At 41.1% G+C, this 16,490-nt stretch overlaps 2 protein-coding genes across 2 annotated transcripts in view; both read right to left on the bottom strand.

The window, feature by feature from the left end:
- The window catches only part of IRAK2 (interleukin 1 receptor associated kinase 2), a 53,792-nt gene extending 53,540 nt beyond the window's left edge, over window positions 1-252 (bottom strand). Inside the window, exon 1 of the mRNA XM_031955017.1 lies at window positions 189-252. The gene's annotated coding sequence lies outside the window, so the exon portion shown is untranslated. The remainder of the gene's footprint in view (window positions 1-188) is intronic.
- A 3,896-nt stretch (window positions 253-4,148) lies between these two features.
- On the bottom strand, window positions 4,149-15,781 carry VHL (von Hippel-Lindau tumor suppressor). The gene is made up of 3 exons (XM_031955019.1): window positions 15,309-15,781; window positions 12,260-12,382; window positions 4,149-6,390 (listed from the first exon to the last, which is right to left on the bottom strand). The coding sequence occupies exons 1-3, from the start codon at window positions 15,502-15,504 to the stop codon at window positions 6,212-6,214; spliced, it is 498 nt and encodes a 165-aa protein (XP_031810879.1). The 5' UTR covers window positions 15,505-15,781; the 3' UTR covers window positions 4,149-6,211.
- Window positions 15,782-16,490: the final 709 nt, after the last annotated feature.

The following is a 16,490-nucleotide window of genomic DNA, read 5'->3' as shown; positions in this document are numbered from 1 at the left end:
CTGCATACCATGGGAACTAATATTCCAAATCCCATCTCAGTCACTAAGGGCAGTGGAAACACAACACAATTTTAAAAATATAACATCAGTCCCACCAAGCTCACATTCAGAGGAAGCAAGAATTATACAAATCCCCATCTTTGCCCCCATGGGCTGGATCCTGAAGGTCACTTCTAAATTCCACTTACTGCTCCACAGGATACCGACACTGAGCTGATTGAAAAACCCAGATGTCGTCTGATGGTCTGTCTGAAAGTCTCCTGGTTGGAGCCTTCAAGCCCTTCACCTACAAAGGAAAAAAGGACAGTGATGGACAAATGCAGGAGCCGGCTTTCATGGGACCATATGTTGGCTTGATCACATGGTTAGCAGACTGACCAGTTAAGAGGCTACACATACGCTCAGGACTAAGTCACTCCCATCAGACATCACCATGACTCCCAGGAATCCACATGGGGAGAGGCCATCCCAGTCACTCTCTGCACATACCTGTCCCAGTTTTATTTTTTATTACTCTAATTTATGACTTTTATCTCTTAAGACACATATCCAGTTAGTTTGTATATATCTTGGTATGTGGTGGGAGATGTGAATATTTATCTCATCTCGACCATTCTGCTTTCCAAATTTTCCAGGTTTTTTGTTGGAATGGTAAGACTTTACCCCAGTTAGGGTAATGGGGGAGGGGGTCACTGGATTTATTAAACATTATACTGTGTTCATTTGCTTCTGTTCAGTTGTGTACTTGATCTGTTCACAAGGATCAATCCCTTTTAATCAGTGCCAAAGCTTTGACAATGACTGCTTTTGTAGCACAGGTTAAGATTGGTACGACCAGGTAGTCTCCCTTGTTAAGTTTTTCTTTAAAATGTATTCAGTCTTCCACCATTCTTAATTGGTGGGGACACATAGCTTGAACCTCATTGATGCTGCTTCCTGGGAACCTAAACACAAAGACCAAATCGAAATTGGAGGTCCCTCCTTCAGGCTTGATAGTATGAGCAAAGGAATTGCTGTAGCCTTAAGCAAACATGCTTCTATTAACTATGTACAAGGCAATCTACAAGGATCTCATTCTGAGTCACTAAGGGGCCTGAATTAGCCCTGGCCTCTAACAGTGATCCCTTTGCTCTTTGGAAAATACCCATATAAAACCATCTAACCCTATATTTTGCTCAATCCACTTCTGCTTTTAAAAATGTAATCTATAGCTAGAATGACAGGGAAAGATAATGCGGAATGTTGGAGGGGATGTGGGAAAACAGGGACACTTAATACATTGTTGGTGGAATTGTGAATACATCCAGCCATTCTGGAGAGCAATTTGGAACTATGCTCAAAGTCATCAAACTGTGCATACCTTTTGATCCAGCAGTGTTACTACTGGGCTTATACCCCAACGAGATAGTAAAGAAGGGAAAGGAACCTGTATGTGCTATTTGTGGCAGCCCTCTTTGTAGTGGCCAGGAATTGGAAACTGAATGGATGCCCATCAATTAGAGAATGGCTGAATAAATTGTGGTTTATGAATGTTATGGAATATTATTTTTCAGTAAGAAATGACCAGCAGGATGATTTCAGAAAAGCCTGCAGAAACTTACATGAATTAAGGGTGAAATGAGCAGGATCAGAAGATCATTATACACTTCAACAACAATACTATATGATGATCAATTCTGATGGACCTGGCCATCTCCAGCAATGAGATGAAGCAAATCAGTTCCAATAGAACAGTAATGAACTGAACCAGCTACGCCCAGTGAAAGAACTCTGGGAGATGACTATGAACCATTACATAGAATTCCCAATCCCTCTTTTTGTTCGCCCGCATTTTGGATTTCCTTCGCAGGCCAATAGTACACCATTTCAAACTCTGATTCTTTTTTGTATAGCAAAATAATTGTTAGGACATATATGCTTTAACATACTTAACATGTATTGGTCAACCTGCCATTGGAGGGAGGGGAAAAATTGGAACAAAAGGTTTGGCAATCGTCAGTGCTGTAAAACTACCCATGCATATAACTTGTAAATAAAAAGCTATAATAAAAAAAAAAAAATTATATATATATATATATATATAAAATTTGATTACACAAGAACTCCTTCCAGGGTCACATTGAGTTGGGAATAAGACTGAAAAGTCAGTGAGATGGGCCAGTACTAAGTCATGAGTTTCCTTTAGTTATATAAAGAGAAAGTTGGGAAAACACTTAGAAAACTAATGATTCACCCATGTGATCAACAGCAGAGCAGTACAGTTCAACCATCTAGTCCTCTGATCCAGTGGGCAAACTTTCCTTTGCTGATGCTCACTGAGGTGGGGAGAGGAGGGTGGCTCACACACAGAACTGAACAACCACCTTCAACCGTAACTCCTAGAGATGTTAATGAAATGCTGGTCCTAAGTCAAAACGGAAGTCATGTTTCACAAAACTGTTGTCTGTAATGTTAATTCTGAGAAAAACCTATTTCTTCATGGGTTAAGGATCTTGTCCACTTGTCAGAAATTGATGGTATTAAGAAGTTTTAATTGAGTCTTGTCCAGGGTATATCATATAGTGGCCCAGGGGACAGCGAACTGGACCTGGAGTTCAGAAAGTCTTTGGAGCTTGGGTATGTTACTTCCAACCTTCCTCAGCCTCAATAACAGGAGCTACATCCCAGGTTAAGATAAACTAAAATAAGATTTGTAGAGCCTTCATATAAAAGGGCTATTATCCCATTACTGCTACTCTGCCATGGGTACAAAAGACCCAAGAGACAGCCCACTTACTTAAAACTCTTCATCTCTTCTAAACCACTGCTTCAGCTTCACCTTTGTGGATGTTCGGTGTCCTCAAATAGCAGTCATTCTTTTGGGGGAACAGGGGTTAGAATGGTACAAGAATCTCAAAATAAACACAAAACTAAATTATTTCTGGATGGTGAGAACTAACAACTAACTGGGAAATCGGGTCAGACTTCACATGGAGGATAAGCTGAGCCCCTGCGGATTGTCCAAGGCAAAGGCTGAGAGGGGCTAATGCTTCAGAGGCCTGCGAAATAGCTTGAACAGCCAAAACAGGAGATTGGATGCTCCATTTAGAGAACAGAAACTGCAGCCCTCGATCCAGGGTTGTCACTTCTGATGTGACTGTGGCTAAAGTTTCAGCCTCCTGGGTTCCGTGGCAGGGATAGCACTCCTGGACACTTCAATTAGGAGCTCCTACTCTGTGCCAAGCCCTGAGCTCCACGATTCACCAAAGTGTTCTCATTTGATCCTCACAACCACGCTGGGGGCAGGAATAATTCTAATGCCCACTTTGCAGCTGAGGAAACCTGAGGGAAATGGGAAGAGGCCTCTCCTGGGTCACACAAGTGTCTCAGCTCAGATCTCCCTGACTGCAGGCCCTGTGGGTGGCCCTCCGGCCTGCTAGGAGCCCGGGGGGTTGTGTAAGTCACTCAAGACTATGAGTCTCTGCTCAGATCCTTTCTGTAGCAGAACCGTCACCCCAAGTTTCAACCATAATCTTTATAGCTAGTATAACTGAAATTCTCTGTTCAATTCTCTTCCCTAGTCAATCTAAACAGTTAGCTACTGAACCCTATCTTCTCCCTCTGGCCCTGGACCTCCTCGGTCATGTCAGCTTTCCCCGCACCGCTCCTTCCCAGGCTTCCTTCAGGAAGGACATCTTCGAGCTTCTGAATCCCTTAGGCCACACAAAGGCTGAGTGAAAAGCAGATGTTCATTACTCTCCGACTAGACCTCCCACTTCATCTCTAGACTCCCCTTCACTTACAAGTGTATACTCACACCTTATTTGCCTTCTTCGGCATTTCCTAATCTTTCTCATTTCGAGATACCCTTAGCTCTACCTGTGAAATGCCATATTTACAGAAATCTGTGGGGAAAGAATGGGGATGGTGTTAAAAAGATAGGGTCCTGAGCTGAGTGTGACTAAGAATCCAAAGACAATGTGACTTTTTTGTCACAGTAAATAATAAAACAGTTGCTCATGAATAGATAAAGGATGCAGTTTGTAAACATTACTACTTCAGATGTAATATAAATATGAAGGATTTAAAATCATAGGAAATAAATAGAAACAGAAAAATAATGTGCATAATAATGACTGTAACAATGAAAAGAACAAAAGAAAGGCCTGTCCATGGACCCAATTCTCTTTATTCTGCTCAGTATTGTTAAATGTCAAATTGTAGACAAGACAAAAATTGAACACTCTCAATAAAAACAATAAGAGTCACAGAAATACAAACAGATGATGCTACATGCCCAGGCAGCCGGTGTTCCTTGGACAGCCCATATCAGAAATTATATTTAAATTGTATGATTCCACAAAAGAAAAAAAAAATCATTGTAAAGGAAGGACGAACATCAGATAGAGGCTTTAAGCGAATATGGGAGGAGGGGAGGAGCTGAGCTGGAGGCAAGACCTGGGACTTGGAAGATGAAAGAGTAGGCCATGGCCTTCTTTATCACTGTCCTACCTGACCAGGGCACAGAGGCCTCTAAATGACTTGTCTAGAGCCTGTCAGTGTCCTGAACTCATGATGCCCCACTGTTTCTGAAGAAGGAAACTAAGAATAAACTCACCAATCCTGGTTCAGACCCCCAAATAGTCCCTATCCATTTTAATATGCATAATTCTGCCCTTTTCACCAGTGCTGCAAACTTCCCACTTCTAAAATGCATGGATCTTCAGTTCATGCTATAAGCCATAGGGAGAAAGAGACAATTAGACATGAAAGAAAATGAGAAAGATTAGGAAACACTGGAAACAAAATGCTCTAGGACTTAAAAGATAAAGTTATGGTGGAATGACTTCTCGATATTTCATTTGGCCTCTGATTCTTACTCTGACTCCCTAATAAGTTAGAGTTCAAGAACTCTGGGTCCAATAGTCAGTATTTGGTGATCCATTACCATGGGAAAAGGAAAATCCAACATCAGCCTTTATGGATTGTCTCTCGGAGGGCCTGAAGTTAATGAAATTAAGTCACATTAACAACAAAGAAGTTATAAGAGATAAATTGAGGTAAATTCACCATCTACACACACACACACACACACACACACACACACACACACACACACACACACTCTCTCTCCTTTAAAACTCACAGTATAAAAACAAAAAATACAAAAGCATTTTCTTAGGTAGAAAAATTACAGTGGATGATTAAAATATTGTGCTTTGTGAAATATGATGGTATCAGTGAATATTATCATAAAAAAGAAAACTACAAACAATATTCAAAGTTCTATGAAGTTCTTGCCTTCATAGTCATTTCTTAAGGCTATGAAATATAAATATTGATAACACCCCCTTGTTCACTGTGCAGAAACCAACCCATAATTCAAGACAGTCACAGTTTAGAAACACAGTATTGTTGTCCTGTTTTTAAAAAAAAATTAACAAAATTACTAAGTGACGTCTAAAAGGTGACTGTCTCACAAAATGAAAAGATTAGTTTTTACAATCCCACCCACAAAAAGCTCCCGAACACTTTTGAATAAATAACTCGTTATTAAAAGCTATTTAGTATTTATAGTAATGTGCTTTTCCCCAACAAAATAACCTTGTATATGAACAATTCTGAGACAGACACTTAATCATCTCCCTTAAACATTCCTCTTGATTTTTTTCATATAAAATAATTTTCTCATATAAATGTTTTTTAATTCTATATTTCAGGTCCAATACAACTCATCTAGGTAAATCCTCATTTTCCACAAAGGAAAACAAATGGATTATGTATGTACAATACTGCCTTACAGAGTAAGAACTAGGTTAAACTAAGCCAAAGCCCTCTAAGGCCATAGTCTTAACTTCATAAACCAGAGTAGATCATATAGTTAGAGCTGGAAGATACTATAACAATTATCTGGTTCAAAATTTTAGGGTATCCCTATTCGAGAAAGTTTGCATCTTATTAGTTAGAGCATTCAGACCACTGAACAACAGCCACGTCACCAGAAGGTAGATGAGAATACTCATTAAAATGAATTTTGTGTTCCTGAACATCACAAGGCTTAGAGAATCCAATGACAGCTCACCATCTCAATTACAGAGTTTAAATGTGATCTACCATTGGAATGAAATTTTACTTCTTGAGAGCAAAATACTCTGAAATGGACAGGTCACAGTACCATGGCTAGGTAAAACCATTCACTGCCTTCCACAGCACAAACTCAGGAATGCCTCTCTCAATCTCCATCCGCTTGATTCTCAAGGTACTCCAGTGCAAGTCTCCGAAGGTCCTTCTGGATATCTGGCTGGTCTTCCAGATCATCATACAGTGACCTCACGATGTCCAGTTTCCGATAGTCCTCAGGCTTGACCAGACACCGAACTACTTGAAGACATCTCTCTTTCAAAGTATAAACTGTAGGGAAACAAAATCTCAGTGACAACTCATTGTAAGGGATTCAGTTCACATAGCATTGGTATGCTATTTAAATCTAACCTACAAAAACAGGTGCTTCTAAAGCTGCCTGAAAATGGAATTTCTACAGAGCAAATTGGCAATTCAGATACAGCACTGTCCTTTACCATATGCTAATAATTTGACTGATGAACAGAACAGAAAAAAGGGACTTGTGGATAAAGAAATTTTGCAGATAAAATTCAGAGAGAAACTCTTGGGTAGGTGATGTTTTTAAAAACATCCCTCAGATAAATTGAGAGACTCTGTTTAGAGGCAAAAGCTAAGTGAGGCTAGCAGTGAGGTGTCTCAGTTCATTTGCATCTGCCTATTTTTAGAGTGTGAATGGCTAAACCTCAACAAATGATGAGTCAAATAACTAATTCCAAGAAGCTAATGAGACAAATGAACAAAGGAAAATGTAGAAAGAAAAATAGCTTGAACAGATAATGACATCCACTTAGAGGTCTATACACGGCTATAAAGGAAAAAAAGGAAAAGAAACTCCATGCAGTTATTTCTACCCTTTATTCTAAAACATTGATATCTTGACAAAGATGTAGAACACAGCCCATATTTGAAGACAGAATCAATGTGAGGGCTTATGGCATGAAGTAGGTGCTATTATCCTATCTTCATTTTACTATTGAGGAAAATAAAGCTAGAATTAAGCATCTTGTCCAGCAATACACAGCCAAGAAGCATCCAAGACCAGATTAAAAGGTTCATCTTCCCCACTCCAAATCCAGAAATTTAACCTGTAACCTTCAAATTTGTCCTACTTTTGCTCATATTCTTTCTGGCATTGCTTCTGTTCAATTATCAAAATTTTTCCTCTTTACCCCCCTCCACTTTTTTTTAGAAGGATGGGTGGGAAATGAAGAGAGAATGGAAGGTCATTGAGGCATCTTAAAAAAAAAACAAAACTGCTTCGAAGAGAAAAAAGCAAGCACAGACAGGCCAGTTTTAAAAGCTACAGGATAAAATTATATACTTTATAGGAAAAACAACCTGTAGCATAATACAAACCTGTAGTTTCACGGACAATCATTTTTAAGTTCTAGTCTGTTTATGGAAATGTCTATTTTATTTGATACTAAGGTTAAAACAACATAGAAAGAAAGAGAAGGACTTGGGACACAGTCTTGGGAAATGCCTCCTGGTCGTAGCCAGACCAGGCTCAGGCCAGCAGAGGGAGTCAGAGTACAAACTGAGACATAAATTAAATAGCGACAGACTAGAAAACCACTAAAAACAAACTGACTTGTTAACCAGAGATTTTAAGAAAAGATGAAAATAGTAAAATAGACACTGTTCCCTTCTGCCTCCACATTCACCATGGCAACCTCACCCTGGGCTACAAAGAAAGACAGAGAGGATGCTAGGAATTCTGATAAAACTCAGGTGCTCTACATCCCAATAGGCTGGGCTTCTGGTGCCTCAGGCAACAAGGAAGCAATGTCTGGGAAACAAGTGCAAGTCCTCCAGACCAGCAAAAATCTGAAGACCACATCCATGGCCCCTTAAGAGGAAAACATCCAAGACTACCTAAAGCAAGCTGGGTTCCAACCACACTAACTCAGTGGACACTAATATGGTCTTTGACAATGTCAAACTCCCAACCAAAACCCCAGACAGAAAAAGGATGTGAAGACCAAGAAGAGTAGCAGTGGAAGGTGGGGAAATGGGACATATTGCATGTTAGACAATGCTGGGCAAGAATCTGGTGAAAAAAAGAAAAGTTATAGGAAGTGATCTTCTAGGGATGGGGTTCATTTTTTTTAAACTAGGGGTTATATTCCCCAATTGATAAATGATCAAATGATATGAACAAATTTCAGATGAAGAAATTAAAGCCATTTCTAGTCATATGAAAAAAATGCTCTAAATCACTATTGATGAGAAAAAAGCAAATTAAGCCACTGAGGTATCACCTCATACCTCTCAGATTGGTTAAGATGAAAGAAAAAGATAATGATGAATGTTGAAGGAAATGTGGGAAAGTGGGGTCACCAATGTATTGTTGGTGGAGGTGCAAACTGATCCAACCATTCTGGAGAGCAATTTGGAACCGTGCCCAAAGGAATATAAAACTATGCATATCCTTTGACCCAGCAGTGTTTCTATTGGGCTTATATCCCAAAGAAATCATAAAGGAGGAAAAAAATCCACATGTGCAAAAATGTTTGTGGCAAGGAACTGGAAACTGAGTGAATGCCCTTCAGTGGGGAATGGTTGAATAAATTATGATATACGAATGCTATGGAATATTATTGTTCTATAAAAAATGATCAGCAGGGATAACTGATTATATTAAACTAAAAAGGTTTTGTACTAACAAAACCAATATAAACAAGATTAAAAGAGAAGTACAAAGCTGGGGAAAAAATTTTATAGCCAGTGTTTCTGGTAAAGGTCTCATTTCTAAAATATATAAAAACTCTGTCAGATTTATATAATACAAGTCATTCCCCAACTGATAAATCAAAGGATATAAACAATTTACGATGATGAAATTAAACTATCTATAGTCATATGAAAAAAATGCTCTAAATCACCATTGATTAGAAAAATGCAAATTAAGACAACTCCTAGATACCACTACACACCTCTCAAATAGGTTAAGATGACAGGAAAAGATAATGATGAATGTTGGAGGGGATGTGGGAGAACTGGGACAGAAATGCATTGTTGGAAATTATACGATGATCAATTCTGATAGACATGGCTCTTTTTGATAGAAGTGATTCAGGCTCCTGTGATAGAGAGAGGAGAGAGAACACTGGGGGATTGAATGTGGATCACAACATAGTATTTTCAATTATGTTGTTGTTTGCTTGAATTTTGTTTTCTTTCTCATTTTTTTCCTTTGTGATCTGATTTTTACATATTTAACATATATTGGATTACTTGCCATCTGGGTTGGGGGAAGAGAGGGAGAAAAAAAATCATGGAACACATGGTTTTATGGGAGTGAATGTTGAAAACTATGTTTTGAAAATAAAAAGCTTTATATATATTTTTAAAAATACATTGTTGTACTTAACATGTATTGGTCAACCAGCCATCAGGGGGAGGGAATGGGGGGAAGGAGGGGAAAAACTGGAACAAAAGGTTTGGCAATTGTCAATGCTGTAAAATTACCCATGCATATAACTTGTAAATAAAAAGCTATAATAAAAAAAAATTTTTTTTTTAAATACATTGTTGGTGGAATTATAAAATGATTCAACCATTCTGAAAAGCAATTTGGAACTCTGCCCAAAGGGTTACAGAACTGAGTTAGCAGAGCTATTATTGGGTCTGTATCCCAAGGAAATCATAAAGGAGGGGAAAGGACCCACATGTGCAAAAATGTTTGTGGCAGCTCTTTTTGTGGCAAAGAATTGGAAAATGAGTAGATGCCCATCAATTGGGGAATGGCTGAACAAGTTATAATATATGAAAGTAATAGAATATTACTTTTCTTTTTTTTTAATTATAGCTTTTTGTTTACAAGATATATGCATGGGTAATTAATTTTTCAGCATTGACAATTGCAAAACCTTTTGTTCCAATTTTTCCCCCTTCCCCCAACCCCCTCACCCTGATGGCAGGATGACCAATACATGTTAAATATGTTAAAATATAAGTTAAATACCATATATGTATACATATCCATACAGTTATTTTGCTGCACAAGAAGAATCGGACTTTGAAATAGTGTACAATTAACCTGTGAAGGCAATCAAAAATATAGATGGACAAAAATAGAGGGATTGGGAACGCTATGTAGTAGTTCACACTTATTTCCCAGAGTTCTTTCACTGGGTGTAACTAGTTCTATTCATTATTGAACAAATGGAACCGATTTGGTGCATCTCATTGCTGAGGATGGCCATTGGAACCGGCATTAGTCATCTCATTGTTGGAAAGAGCCACATCCATCAGAATTAATTACCATATAGTATTGTTGTTGAAGTGTACAATGATGTCCTGGTTCTCCTCATTTCACTTAGCATCAGTTCATGTCAGTCTCCCCAAGCCTCTCTGTATTCATTCTGTTGGTCATTTCTTATAGAACAATTATATTCCGTAACATTCATATACACTACAATTTACCCAACCATTCTCCAATTGATGGGCATCCATTCAGTTAGATTACTTTTCTATAAAAAATGATAAGCTAATTTTAGAAAGGCCTGGAAAGATTTATACAAACTAACTCTGAGCAAAACAAGCAGAACCAGCAATACATTGTATAGTAACAGCAAGATTATGCAATAATCAACTATGAAAGACTTGGATCTTCTCAGTGGTTCAGTGATCCAAGGCAATACTAATAAACTTTGGATAGAAAAAGCTATCTGCAGTCAGAGACAAACAATGGAGACTGAATATAAATCAGCACATACTATGGTCATTTTTTCCCCCGTCTTGTGTTTTCCCTTTTGTTCTGATTTTTCTCTTCCAACATGGTTAGTAAAGAAATATGTATTTTAAAAGTTAATATACATGTAAAACAAAAATAATAATTTTTTTTTAAATATTGAAAACAAAGGAAAAAAGAAACTATGAGTAGGCTAATTTCAGGAAGGCTTAGAGACTTACATGAACTGATGCTAAGTGAAGTGAGTAGAACCAAGGTAACACTGTACACAGCAACAAAAAGATTATATAATAATCAACTCTGATGGACTTGGTTCTTTTTAACAATGAGGCAATTCAGGCCAATTCCAATAACCTTGTGATGAAGTCATAAGCTGTGTCATTTGCATCCAGAGAAAGGATTATGGGAATTGAATGTGGATCACAACATAGTATTTTCACCTTTTTTGTTGTTGTTTGCTTGCTTGCTTGTTTTTTCTTATTTCCCTCCCCCTTTGATCTTATTTTTCTTGTGCAGCAAGATAAATGTTTATAAGAAATGCACATGTTTAACCTAATTTGCTATCTCAGAGAAGGAGTGGAGGGAAGGGAGAAATAAAATGGAATACAAGTTTTGCAAGAGTGAATGTTGAAAACTATCTTTGAATGTATTTTGAAAAATAAAAAGCTATTTAAAAAAAGAAGGGATGAGCAGGCTGATTTCAGAAAAGCCTGTAAAGTGTGTACATTAACTGATGCTAAGTGAAGTAAGCAGAACTAAGAGAATATTGTACACTGCAACAAGATATGTGATGATCAATTATGATAGACTTGGCTTTTTTCAACGAGGTAATTCAAGGCAATTCCAATAAACTTAAGATGGAAAATTCCTTCTGTATTCAGAGAGAGGACTATGAGGACTGGATGTGGATCAATAAACAGTATTTTCACCTTTTTTTGTTACTGTTATTTGTTTGTGGTTTTTTTTCCTTCTGCTTTTTTTCCCTTTTGGTCTTTTTTTTTTTTTTTTTTTTTGCACAATATGATGAATATGGAAATATGTTTAGAAGAACTGCACATTATTAACCTATATAGGATTGCTTGCTGTCTTGGAGAGGGGGATGGGGAGGAGAGGAAGAAAATTTGGGACACAAGGTTTTGCAAAGATAAATGTTGAAAAGTATCTTTGTAGATATTTAACAACAACAGAAAGACAATTCCAATAGACTTGGGCTGGAAAATGCCATCCACATCCAGAAAACTATGGAGACTGAAAGTGGATCAAAGCATAGTATTTTCACCTTTTTTTGTCCGTTTGCTTTTTCTCTCTCATGGTTTTTTCCCCCTTTTTGTTTGATTTGTCTTACATGATATGACAAATACAGAAATATGTTTAAAAGAAGGGGAAAAGGGCTAGGGACTATGTGGGAGAAGTTCTGGATGGCAGGGAAGGAGCTTTTAAAAAAGGCAAGCTACATCTTACCTGGGAGTGTGATATTGGCAAAAACAGGCTGTCCATTTTCATTGAGAGATGGCACAAATAATTCTGTCTGGTTAACAAGAAGTCCATCACCTGTATTTGCATCTCTGAATAACCAAAAATGACCTATAATAAAATAAGCAAAAAAGTTGGTTAAATGTGACTATGCTTAATTATGAAGTCACCAATTTATTTAACTGGTGCAGGTGACTTTGTGTATATCACTTAAACTCAATATCTGGGGGGGATACTTCAAAAACCTACTTAAGATGTTATGCCATAGTGTCCTTGAAGTTTTCCTACCTCAGTTACTCTGCCCCCAAACCCCAGGCTATAACCATTCCCTCTTAATGTTTGATGGGATAAAGGTCTATCCATTTTAGACATCATTAGACTATCCATATACTATTATACTATTATACTATTAGGTATCTCCCCCCATAAGTTCATCCTCATTTGAAGTACCTCTCCCTTTATGTCATTGTTCTTGTTACCCTATAAAAGTCTTATATCTGACATTCACTGCTAGATACTTTGAGATGAGAATCCTATCCAGCCAATCGATTTACTCTCCAATAAATTAATAATCAAACTTTTCTCTAATCTCTATCCTGCCTCAGTTTCTCCAGCATTACAAGGAGACTTAGATAAGGTAGTCAGACTCAGAAAAAATAAAGCCCAGGCCCACAATCAATAAATTAGTCAACAGCAGAGACAGGCCCAAACCCCGGCACTTCCTCCCAATCCTATCCAACCTAGAAAACCTCTGCAAACAAACAATTCTAAGTGTCTCTTCCCAAGGGCTTCTACTCCAAGAGTGGAAAGAACGCTAAATGTGGATTCCTCAATCAATATTTCTGAACTACTCTGAGAAATTCCCTTAACTTTTGAGGCTCATTTCTTCATCTGTAAAATGCAGATAAATCATATTTGCACTGTCCACCTTACTGGAATGTTGTGAAAGGAAAGCACTTAAAAAAAAAAGAAAAGAAAAGAAAAGCCTTTTATTTTCAAAATATATGCATGGACAACTTTTCAACATTGACCCTTGCACAGCCTTGTGTTACAGATTTTCCCCTCCTTCCCCCCAGATGGCAAGCAAGGGAAAGCACTCAGTAAACATTAAGTGTTCCTTTATGCCCAGTTGCATAAATCAGTGTGTCTAGCCTTAATCACTGAGCACTGTCCCAGTCAAATGGAGACCTGTTGAAGATCTCAGCTTAAAAAGGCCAAGGTCTCCTACTACATCCAAAGCCGTCTTCAGTCCTCTCGATCTATAATGACTCAGATGGCTCTGGAGGGGAAAAGTAGGTAAAGTAGGAAAAAGTAGGAAAAGGCAGGTAACCTTGAAAATCCTTCCTCACTTCAATCCATTTCACTTTCATGCCACGGCATCACCTCCCAGATGCCAAGAACAAAGGACAAACAAGAAGCCAGTAAAATTTCTATAGGAAGCTGTTCCTCTAATTCAAATAAAGAACAAAAATAGAGGCTACTTAAGCAACAAACCTAGAGGAGAAAACACAATTGCAGATTACTATTATGGGTGAATCACAGATGTACAGGGAGGAATACAACGTAAGAATAAAGGAGGCTAAAAATAAAGACTAACAAGAAAGAACTACACTAAAGTCCGTTAAAAAAATAAATAAATAAATAAAGGGAAAGCAGCAAATTTAAATATTCAAGAAGTAGCAGAGCAGCAGAAAATCGCTTAAGAAAGGAAAATGGCAATCAAAGGAATTGATCAACAAGTCCAGAACAGTCAGGGAGGGGAGGAGAAAGTAATTAGTGTTTAAAAAAAAAAACATCCTGTCCTTTTGTCAGTACAGAATTGAGCCAGACCCCAAAGGCTGCAGGTAGCTCCAGTTCTGTCCACTGGCCTCCACAGCAGAGACTGGTGTGGAGCTATCTCTACTTCTCCTTCCCACGCCCAGGGCCGAGCAAGTCCCCACCCCCAGTGACCTTCGCTAAACCCCAGCACTCCCTCAGGCTCTCTTCTCTCTCCTTTTCTCCTAGAAAAAGCTGTCTACACTACGGGCTTCTATTTCTCAACCTCTAACAATCTGGCCGCTGCCTGGGGACCTTGGTCAACTTAAGCTGCTCTCTCCAACTGTACTAATATCTTGACTGCCAAACGAAATCGCCTGCAAGTTCTCCGGCTTCTCCAACATTGCGGACCTAGACACTTCGCTCTCGGGCTTCTGTGGCTCCGGGCCCTTCTTCCACATCACCCATAGCCGTCTATTCCAGGGCTTGGACCCCACGGGCTCAAGTATCAGCCTCTACACAAGTCTATATGGCTCAGAAGACCCGAGTTCCAGAGCTGCCTGCGCGCTTGTAACTGGGGGATTTGATTCTGGTAACCCGTCTCACCTGCAAAATGCACTGGAAGAGGAAGGGCAGACGACTTGGTGTCTGTCCCCCAAAGGGGCCACAGCCACCGCCGAAACGGACTGACCCCAGGAGGCGGGCTGCCCCAAATCGGATCGCCCATCTCCCTCCCAACGTGACAAAAAGGGGCTTTAGGCTCGCGCCTGCCACTCCCTTTCCTCCCTATTCTTATTGAGCAAGACCCCCGTAATGCAGGCCCCAAACCTGGCGCAGTCTGGGCCCCACAAGCCGGCCCTGAAGCGGGTCCGGTCCTCCCTCTTCTGGCTGCACGGTAATTAAGTTAAGCTCTGGCCCAAGCTTCGGGAGCACTTAAGCTACGGCTTATTAGAACAAAAGAGCCCTCCCCGAACCCCTTTCAGACAGCAGTCACAGCCGGAGTCCTCAGACCCGGCCGCGCCCGATGCTGCCCTAGCTCTTCCCCCGAGCCTCCCTGCGTTCCCGGGCCGCCCCACCTTCCCTTCCACTACTCCATGTTTATGAAAAGCAGACCGTGGCAGCGGGCCGGCGCGGACCCCGTGCGCCCCCGCCCCCAGCGCGGACCCCGTGCGCCCCCGCCCCCAGCGCGGACCCAGAGAGCTCCCCGGGGCCCGGGCTCCACGGTCGGCGGCCCCCCTTCCAGGCTCCCGCCCGCCCCGCCCCGCCCCGCACCGCCCCGCACCCAGGTAGCTGGTCATCCTGCGGCCGGTGCCGGGCAGCAACAGCGGGTAGGCCGTCGGGTGTCCCTCGAAGTTGACCCAGAAGGGGAGCACCTGGCGGCGCGTGCGGTTACAGAAGATCACGCAGGAGGGCTGCCGGGTGTTCATAGAGCGCAGCTGGGGCGGCCCGGAGACCGCCCCGAGGGGCTCCCGCGGCATCCTCCGTTCCCGCGCGACCCAGCGAGAGAGGAGGGGACGCCAGACCGCACGTCTCACAGGCCACCGGCCCTCAAATCCGCTTCTTCCGTCTGGGAGCGCAGCAACGGGAGCCCCAACGTGTCCCGACGTGCCTGGCGTGGGGGGCGGAGCCTCGCCCTGGAGGGCGCCGGCGTGGGGGCCGGGCTAGCGGAGCCGCCCGGCGGGGGCGGGGCCAGGAACAGGCTTTGGGCTCGGAAAGCTGCATCTCGCCCGAGCTCTCGAGGTCGCCCTGGAGCCGTGGTCCCCGCGGCCTGTTTCTCACATATTTGTGCGACTCAGAAGCTAATTCAAGTCAAGAAGCTAAGAGCGCATTAGTTAGTGCCTTTCCTGAGCCATCCCGGAGGCCCAGGAGCCGGAGGATTCGGGGTTAAGTCCTCAGCTAGCGTTTTTAAGTGCCAGGATGTGCCAAGCGCCGCGGATACAAAGAAAAGCGGAGAATCCCTGCGCGGAAGGGGCTCCCCTTCTAATGAAGCCATCACCTCCTGGCTTTTCTACTGAGCCGAGCACTGTACTAGGCCCCGGGGAGAACAGGGCTGGAAAGTGGCACATTCAAACCTAGGCCTTTGGGGTTCTCCTTCTGCTCCCACCACACTATCCAGCTCTACTGCACTACCTCGCTCCGATCGAGCGGGATCACAAAGAAGGGAACGGGAAATTATTCAGCTGGGAGTGCTCCAATGAAATAAAACCCCCTCAATCACTTTTGCGGTTTGGGTTTGGTTTTTGTGGTTTTCTTGGTCCTAATTTCATCCATGGGATGTGGAAATTCCTTTCACTAAAAGACGTACACGTCTATGTAATGGGACTGCCTAGATTGTCTAAAATGGAGGTTCTAACTCCCGGGCTGGGTGGGAAGTAGTCTCCTTTGGTTGGCTTTCTAACCCAAAGATTCAATTCCAGATTGAATGAAATGTGTGTGTGTGTGTGAGAGAGAGAGAGAGAGAGAG

The sequence above is a fragment of the Sarcophilus harrisii genome, chromosome 1, assembly GCF_902635505.1.
Source record: "Sarcophilus harrisii chromosome 1, mSarHar1.11, whole genome shotgun sequence".
NCBI classification, from domain to species: domain Eukaryota; kingdom Metazoa; phylum Chordata; class Mammalia; order Dasyuromorphia; family Dasyuridae; genus Sarcophilus; species Sarcophilus harrisii.
This window is presented reverse-complemented; position numbering and strand designations above follow the sequence as displayed.